Here is an 8808-nt window from a genome sequence, read left to right on the forward strand (position 1 = left end):
GGCCCATAGGTGCAGGCGAATGCATGGTTCATGACACATACAGTATGATGGGCAATGGGTTCAGCAGCTGAACGGAGTGTTAAGTCATGTGTATGCTGGAATATGCGTAGAAGAAAGTTGACGCATGAAAACGGCAACTCACACAAAAATCAGATGCAATTGCATAAAGCAGAATACATCTTTGTGTATGCATGTATGTAGGCTATGTATGCATGCATGTATTTCTCAGTCTGTATTTACTGTATATCTGTTAATCTGTGTATTGTGACTTTCCTTGTGTCCGACTGTCAGGCATTATTCAGTAACACTTGTTTTGCTCATGCATTTACAGAACTGTGCATTTCTGTAGGCCTATGTATTTATGAATAGTGTATGACAAACTGTAGGCCTATAATATGTATGTACGTATGCATATGAATTTAGGTGATCTATGTTTACTGTATGTCGGCTATGTATCTGTCGGATATCCACTCACAGATGTTTTGGTTCGGCTCGTAATGACAGAAATTTGCATTTCTCTATGTCTGTACATCTCTCTGTCTGTCCATCCGTCTGTCTGTCCGTGAGACATCCAGTCACAGATGTTTCGCCTCTGCTTGCACTTTTAAACTGTGCATTTCTGTAAGGAGGAGAAAGGAAGGGGGGGGGGGTCATCTGAGTAGAAAACAACGAACGGGGGGGCCTCTGACTGGTCTATTTTCAGTGTTGTTTCAGTCTAAAGGAATGTGCTGCTACTTTAGACCAAGCCCCGGGCCATGGACCATCACACACGTAGCCTACTATACACACATGCGGCAACAAATCAAGTTAGTACTACTGCTGCTGCTGCTGCTGCGGCTCCTGCTGACACGAATCCAGTAGAAACTGGAATCATATCTATGTACACCATAAAACCATTCCTGGCTTCATGGTGTGTTGGTGTTTAGTTAACTTTAGGGGGGAAGGGGGACTTTGATCATATTTATTTTTGAACCTCACTCATGGCCAGCGTTGGCGAGTGTTCAGGTCCTCACGTGAAGTCCACTAACACAGACTATAAACGGCGCGACAGGGAATTACAAAACCTTGAAAGCTGTTCTGTAATCTCGATACTCACATACTAGAATCTCCCTTCAATTCCAATGTCATTGCTTGTATTTATTGGTTTGTTGTTTTAACTCGCTCATCTGCAGTCTTGTCTTGCGGATGACTGTATGTGTATTACGGCTGCTTCTACATGCCTTAATTTCCTTTGGGATTAATGAAGGAACTTCACTGTAATCTACTCTAAGAATGTAATAATTGCACTTGAACCTCACAAATACATGCTAGTTTTTCCACAACCAAGAGACTTAGTGTGAGATAACAAAGTTAAGGCAACATACAAGACCACAGATATGTTGCAAAGTGAACATGCATGTTGACAGTTGGTTACAAGTAGGTGGTTAGTGTGTGTGTGTGCGTGTGTGTGTGTGTGTGTGTGTGTGTGTGTGTGTGTGTGTGCGTGTGTGTGTGTGTGTGTGTGCGTGTCCGTGCATGTCTGTAGTGCCACCGACATGTCAAAATCACAATGTGTTAACTCCTCTAACCCGAAAGTCACACATGGCAGTGAAATGCAAGACTAAGTGGCGTACTAAGTGCTCACAATCTTCCCTTGGGTGCATTTCTCAAAACCGAAGTTGCCTACTGCATTAGCTACTTTGCTGTTTTCCATGCATTTTCCCATTGGCAACTACCAAAGTCGCTAACAGGCTGACAACTTCTCTTTTGAGAAATGCACCCCTGCTTTGCGTTCCAAGAAGTTTTCCAAAACTCGCTCAAGAAGAACATCCTTCTGCAAGACCAGAGGGGTATTCCAAGCAAGAACCTCTCTCTGTAATAAACCAGGTTAAGTTAACCTTGACACAATGGTAAATCCTCTAATAGAAGAGCCTTGAGTCCTCATTTTCTTTTTTTTAAACTTTCTTTTTAAGTATTTTTTGGGGCTTTTCAAGCCTTTATGAGACAGGACAGTGAAGGACAGACAGGAAGTGAGTTGGGACGAGAGATGGGGAAGGGATGGCAAAGGACCCGGATCGGGAATTGAACCCGGGTCGGCCGCTTTGCAGACGAGTGCCCGTATACCTGCCTCATTTTCTTAACTAAATGACACGTGTGGGCTATCTGTTAGCAGATGTACTATAGTGGGTTAACTTCGCCAGACTAATCACTTAACCATGTTCTATCTTGTTACACCCACCCAAGAGCAGAATCCGAGGCCACAGTTGTGTACCCTTCACATTTCTGCAGAGATGGGAAATAGATGAGTCTTCAGGTTTCGAGCTGCATTACACCCTGAAATTCAGGAAGATGCTCTCTTGCTGCAACACAGTAGTAGGGCGAGGTGAGGAGGAGTAGGTGCCCACATGTGTCTGTGTGTGGGTACTGTAGGTGGGTGTATGTGTCCAAGTGTGTCGCCAAGTGTGCGTGTGTTTGTGTGTGTGTGTGTGTGTCTATGTGTTCTTACCTGTGTTTATGTGTGTGTTAGAGAGAGAGAGAGAGAGAGAGAGTGTGAGAGAGAGAGAGTGTGTGTGTGTGTGTGTGTGTGTGTGTGTGTGTGTGTGTGTGTCCAAGTGTGTGTGTCTGTCTTCAAGTGTGCGCGTGTATGTGTGTGTGTGTGTGTGTTCAATGAAGTGTACATGTATGGAGGCTGTCCAAGTGTGTGCGTGCGCGTATGTTTGTGTATCTGTCCGTGGGTGTGTGTGTGTGTGTGTGTGTCCAAGTGTGTGTGTCTGTCTTCAAGTGTGCACGCGTATGTGTGTGTGTTCATTGAAGTGTACATGTATGTGTGTCTGTCAAAGTGTGTGTGTGTGTGTGTGTGTGTGTGTGTGTGTGTGTGTGTGTCTGTCCAAGTGTGTGTGTGTGCATGGGTGCGTGCGTGCGTGCGTGTGTGTCTGTGTGCCCAAATGTATATGTGTACTGTATATGTGTGTAGCTAGTCAGAGCCAGTCTAATCTTCCCTGATCTGGTCATGCTTTAATAGGATCCTGCTCGCTTCAGCAGGTGAAACCATGATGACTGAGTCACCACCAGACTAATCACCTGCCAATATTGCGTCGTCCTGCCTGAGTGGTGGGGAAAAGTATAGTGAGCTGTTTTTATACTTCAAAGGGCGATGATTTAACATTTTCCCTTTCTTTACTCAACTTAGGCCTACTTAGGACAGAAAATTAATGACATTGCCTAGACTTATGCACCACAGTCCACAAGACGTATTGTGGTCTATTTTACCTGAAAGAGTAGGTCTACTGACACTTTAAGAAGGCTACTGAGCACATTTACTCAATTCATACTTTTTACACATTTGCTCAGGTTTTAGCTGAGATGAGAAAACGGTTATGACCCAGCCATAGTCCACAAGAAGTGATTTTTTCAACTTCAGAAAAATAACAGATAAGCCTAATGGCGTTTTCGTTTTGATTCTTAAGTTGCAATTTTTTCTAACCCAAGGCCAGAAGACCAAAACATCCACACCTGGTCATTAACCTGTTCAACTGAAGGAATGTCACCAGGGGCGGAGCTGTAGGGAGGGCGAGCAGGGCACTTGCCCCTGGGCCCAGGGCCCTTCCATATTGATAGTGGGGGCCCTAGTGTGAGCTTGGCTAGCTGTATAGGGGGCCCTATAAGTGTCTTGCCCAGGGGCCCTGTGTGCAATTGTTCCGCCACTGAATGTCACCCTTGTTGGGTAGCCTACTGAGGTGAAATTCCTTGTCTGTAGCCTACAAGATCATAAATTAAACACATCAAGTAAATAGCCTAGTTGTTATAAAGCAATTGAGACATACAATGAAGGCTAGAAGTCCAATGGTGCATTGGTGTCATTTGTCACAAAGTATCTGATAGCAACTTAAATGAACATCTGTGAAACGACATCGTCCATAGCCCAGAAAGCGCACTCATGGCACGAGACGTCCAAAAAGAATGCAAGATAACCCAATAGCCAAAACAATAACAGTGGCCTAGGATGCGAGCTTTGGAGCGCTTTTATCTTTGAAATGACTTACCGTTATTTGTATAGAAGGTGCTGTCCTTCAGGAAGCCAGGAGCTGAGCGGCTTAAAAAATTAGAATCTCTTTGCGGGGCTCTTGAATGAGCAGCTCCAGTGATTTTCAGTTCAGATGAAACTGGATAGAGTCCACTTGAAGGCAAAGTCGAGGACATTGTGCGCATCCCAAGGCGTCCGACATGCCAGAGCTAGAGGACCATGTCAATACCTCTAAGGTCGTTCAGGTAACGTGCTCAAACAGAATAATGTTCAGAAAGATTTTTAGACTGCGTGTTTATTCCCCTGTAACTGAACCGTAAAGCCACAGGAGTCTCGTGTGTAAATAGTGATGTTAAAGAATGAACTAGTGTCTAGAAGGCATAACACTACACTCTATCAGTTAGCGGCTCAGTGTCATGAATGAACTTCTCCGCGCGAATGTTTACCCGAGCCCACGTTGCCAGATTTGTGAAGCGTGTGGAGTGGGCGGAGTGAAAGGCGTGGTTACAGCTGATAGTCGCTGCTGGGTGTCCACAGGACAGCACGGACTGAAGAATAGCCTACCCTCTGTGAACATCTGCACAATATACGTGACAAATGGCACTATGGTAGAGGGAAGAGAAGCAGGCTCAAACCGCTTTAGAACAAAACAACTCAGTGTAAAGTAGTGCAGCAACAATGGGAATGCAACAGTGCTAGTTTTTAGGTGAACGGTCCTGAACTGTCATCATGTGGGCTTTCACTCAGTCCACAACATTTGGAGAGCCATGGTGCTACTTTTATTTGCTAGATAAAGGCAATTGATGTTGGACTTTCCCCTATCTTACCATTGCAAACTTTGCGTTCTTTGTTCATTTAGGGAGATTGCATTCTTTTTCTTTGCTTTTTAAAGTTTCATCTGCATTTTTGTAAATTACCGGTAGGCAATTTTCAGCATAGCTATTCATTATTCCTAATCTAAACACTCCTCATAACTACACTCACTGCCGTGGAATAAAATGCTAACAAGTAATTGTTGGTTTGTTGTCACGGTTTATAAACCTTTTAATAAACGCGTAACTACACAGAGAGTGGCGCAATGTAAAGTGCTTTATCTTGTGTCGGATGCATGCGTGGTCACGTGCCTGGCCTCAGCTGGTGGTGAAGTGAAGTCATGACGGGACTTGAGTGAAGCCTGCAGCAGCTCCGGAGCAGACTGGTTTTCTGGGCATGCTCAGTGCGTTCGGATGGAATTTTCCACTGTGGCCTGGCCTCGGCACTCAACACGGGGCAAAGGTTTCTCCCACTGAAGAAGACCACTGGTTGGTTTAGTGGCTGTGAAGGAATCCCTTGGCAGCTATTTGGTTGAACTAGGCCTACATTTACTTTATGGGAAAGGGACTCACATGACTGTGTGCATTTCTAGTGCAAGTGGGATAGCCTATGCTTTAGTCTCTGGCTTCATATTATCTGAGTGAGGGTTCATCTAGTTAGGCTACTCTGTATTTTAATTGAGTCATCAGACTATGACCTATTTTCTCTGGCATGATACTTGATAGTGGTGTTGATTATTTTTTTCACCAGGTTATGATCATGATATCTGGGTAGATGCAATTTGCCCCACTGACCTTGCCAACCATGTGTGTGTGTGTGGACGCAAGGACGTAAATGGCCTTCATTACCAATTTATTGATTATGTTACGTATAACATTCATTTCATATGAATAGATTTTTTAAAAGTATTTTTGGGGGGCTTTTCAGCCTTTATTGTTTTTTTTTCTGAGACAGGATAGTGGAGGAGAGACAGGAAGTGAGCTGGAAGAGAGAGATGGGGAAGGACCGGCAAAGGACCCGGACCGGGAATCGAACTCGGGTTGGCCAAGTGGTAAACGTGTGCCCTACCCTATCAGCCACGGTAGGGACATTCATATGAATAGATTTGATAGTAAATTATCAAAGGCTCTTTGACATTAAAAGTAAGTGGAAGGTAAATGTTGCACCAATCATGCATATTGTATATTAGGCATGTGTGCAGCCTATAATGACCTAATTTCGCATCACCATCATCTCCAAAACTGGCAAATCATCAAAAGCAATCAAAAGAACCCAATCTAACCACCAATAATAACTTCTGACCTGGTGCACTGACTCCGCAGCCAAGGGATGGTGTGTGTTTGTGTGTGTGTGTGTGTGTGTGTGTGCATGCGTGCGTGCGTGCGTGCGTGCGTGCGTGCGTGCGTGCGTGCGTGCGTGCGTGCGTGCGTGGCTTGGCTGGCGTTGCATCATGGTGTGAGTCTCACCTACTCACTATATCAACCAAAACATGAACATTCAAAATTTATTCACCCAACTGCAGACGCACCATTGGGATGAATCATTCAGATTGGATATGGGAGATGGCAGAGCTGTCTCCCTTGGAGGTGTGTGAGAAGGTTAACACTATACCACAGGCTGTTCTCAAGTCAAGTCAAGTCAAGTCAAGTTTATTTGTCAATTTCTTTACATGCACTGGTCATACAAAGAATTTGAAATTGCGTTTCTTGCTCTCCCATGCAGACATAGACTAATCTAGGTAAGGACATAGACAGTATAGACATAGACAGTACTCATACATGGACATAGACAGTATGGACGTAGACATTGCTCATACAGACATTTAAAGTGCAAGACTGGACAACAGAAGACTTGTAGAGAACATACATTAAGAGGAGGTATTTTGTTGTGCTTTTTCTAAAAGTCCTTTATAGCGTTCTGACAGTAATAGTAGCATTTGAAGAAAATAAATAATTAAAAAAGGTTTTATTAAATACACCAGCAGCAGTATGTGTGTGTGTGTGTGTTTGTATGTGTTTTGTGTGCGTGTGTGTGTGCGTGTGTGTGTGTGTGTGTGTGTGTGTGTGTGTGTGTGTGTGTGTGTGTGTGTGTGTGTGTGTGTGTGTGTGTGTGTGTGTGTGTGTGTGTTTAGTGCAGGTAGAAAGTGCGGTGTGCGTCTGTGTGTGTGTACATGTGTGTGTGTGTGTGTGTGTGTGTGTGTGTGTGTATGTGTGTGAGTATGAGTTGTGTGTCAGTGTGTGTATGTTTGGGTTTTGTGCAGAAAGTGCAGTGTGCTTGTGTGTGTGTGTGTGTGTGTGTGTGTGTGTGTGTGTGTGTGTGTGTGTGTGTGTGTGTGTGTGTGTGTGTGTGTGTGTGTGTGTGTGTGTGTGTGTGTGTGTATGTTTTGAGTTAGTGCAGGTTGAAACTTCAGTCACAGATGTAGTAGTGCAGGTGGAATGTTCAGTCGCAGATATGGTGGTGGGGATGAGGGGGGGGAGCGTTGTCAGTGGCCTGGCTGGCTAGAGGCTGACAGTGAAGGGAGAGTGGGTTGAGTGTTCAGTATCTTGATTGCTTGATGCATCGTGCTGCTTGCAAGCCTGGTGGTACGGGAACGGAGGCGCCTGTACCTCTTTCCAGAGGGCAGGAGGCTGAACAGTTTGTGTGCAGGGTGGCTTGTGTCTTTGATGACCATCAGTGCTTTTCGGGTGAGGCGTGCGGTGTAAATGTCCTGCAGGGAGGGGAGTGGTACTCCAATGATCTTCTTCGCTGTGTTCACAACACGCTGGAGTGTCTTCCTGTTTTTCTCCGTGCAGCTTCCTCCCCACACTGTGATGCAGCTGGACACGATGCTCTCTATGGTTCCTCTGTAGAATGTTGTCATGATGGAGGGTGTAGCACTTGCCTTCTTTAGTTTGCGCAAGAAGTAGAGACGCTGATGGGCCTTCTTCGCCAGTGATGTAGTGTTGGTGGTCCAAGAGAGGTCGTCGCTGATGTGCACTCCAAGGAACTTGGTGCTGCTCACTCTCTCCACAGCATCACCGTCGATGGTCAGTGGTGGCAGTTGTTTTTGGACCCTCTGAAAGTTGACAACAATCTCCTTGGTCTTGTTGACATTCAGCAGGAGGTTGTTGTCTTTGCACCATCTGGCCAGCAGGTCTACTTCTTCTCTGTAGTGGGTCTCATCGCCCTTAGTGATGAGGCCCACCAGTGTTGTATCATCCGCAAACTTCACTAGGTGGTTAGTGCTGTGGGTCGTTGTGCAGTCATGTGTCAGCAGCGTGAACAGCAGGGGGCTGAGAACACAACCTTGCGGAGCCCCCGTGCTCAGGGTCAGGGTGCTTGAGGTGTTATTCCCTACCCGTACTGCTTGTGGTCTCTGCATCAGGAAGTCCAGCAGCCAGTTGCAGAGGGAGGTGCTGAAACCTAGTTTGTCCAGTTTTCTGATGAGTTGTTGTGGTATTATGGTATTGAATGCTGAACTGAAGTCAATGAACAGCATTCTCACATATGAGTCTTTATTGTCCAAGTGGGTGAGGGCTGGATGGAGGGCAGAGCAGATTGCATCCTCCGTGGATCGCTTGGCTCGGTATGCGAACTGGTAGGGGTCCAGGGTGGGGGGTAGGGTGGCTTTGATGTGTGACAGGACTAGCCGTTCGAAGCACTTCATGATTATGGGCGTCAGTGCTACAGGACGGTAGTCATTGAAGCATGATGGTGATGATTTCTTCGGCACGGGTATGATGGTAGCAGCTTTGAAAAGTGATGGGATGACTGCTTGCTCCAGAGAGGTGTTAAAGATGTCTGTGAAGACATCCTTCAGCTCTTCTGCACAATCCTTCAACACTCGGTGCGCAGAGCTGTTCTGTGCGCAGAATGATGGCCACTTTAATATAGTGGTAATATGGTGGGCAGGGCCCCCTGGTCATCAGACCCTGGCTCTCACCAATGTAATTAGGACCCAATTCTCCCCGTCCCCTTTGTCCTACTGGGAGAAAAATGCCCTTTTTGAAAGT

The 8808-nt window shown here is 45.7% G+C and overlaps 1 protein-coding gene across 4 annotated transcripts in view; it reads right to left on the reverse strand.

The window, feature by feature from the left end:
• LOC134459789 (ran-binding protein 3-like) overlaps positions 1 to 4434 on the reverse strand; it is a 36828-nt gene extending 32394 nt beyond the window's left edge. For 3 of the 4 annotated variants that reach the window (XM_063212208.1, XM_063212207.1, XM_063212206.1), the window contains exon 1: positions 4023 to 4434. In XM_063212208.1, coding sequence (XP_063068278.1) covers positions 4023 to 4188 — 166 coding nt within the window. In that variant the 5' untranslated portion in view covers positions 4189 to 4434. Of the gene's footprint in view, positions 1 to 475; positions 620 to 4022 lie in introns of all 4 variants that reach the window. The other variant, XM_063212209.1, reaches the window with a different exon arrangement.
• Between the last annotated feature and the right edge of the window lie 4374 nt (positions 4435 to 8808).

Source organism: Engraulis encrasicolus, chromosome 12 (genome assembly GCF_034702125.1).
Source record: "Engraulis encrasicolus isolate BLACKSEA-1 chromosome 12, IST_EnEncr_1.0, whole genome shotgun sequence".
NCBI classification, from domain to species: Eukaryota; Metazoa; Chordata; class Actinopteri; order Clupeiformes; family Engraulidae; genus Engraulis; species Engraulis encrasicolus.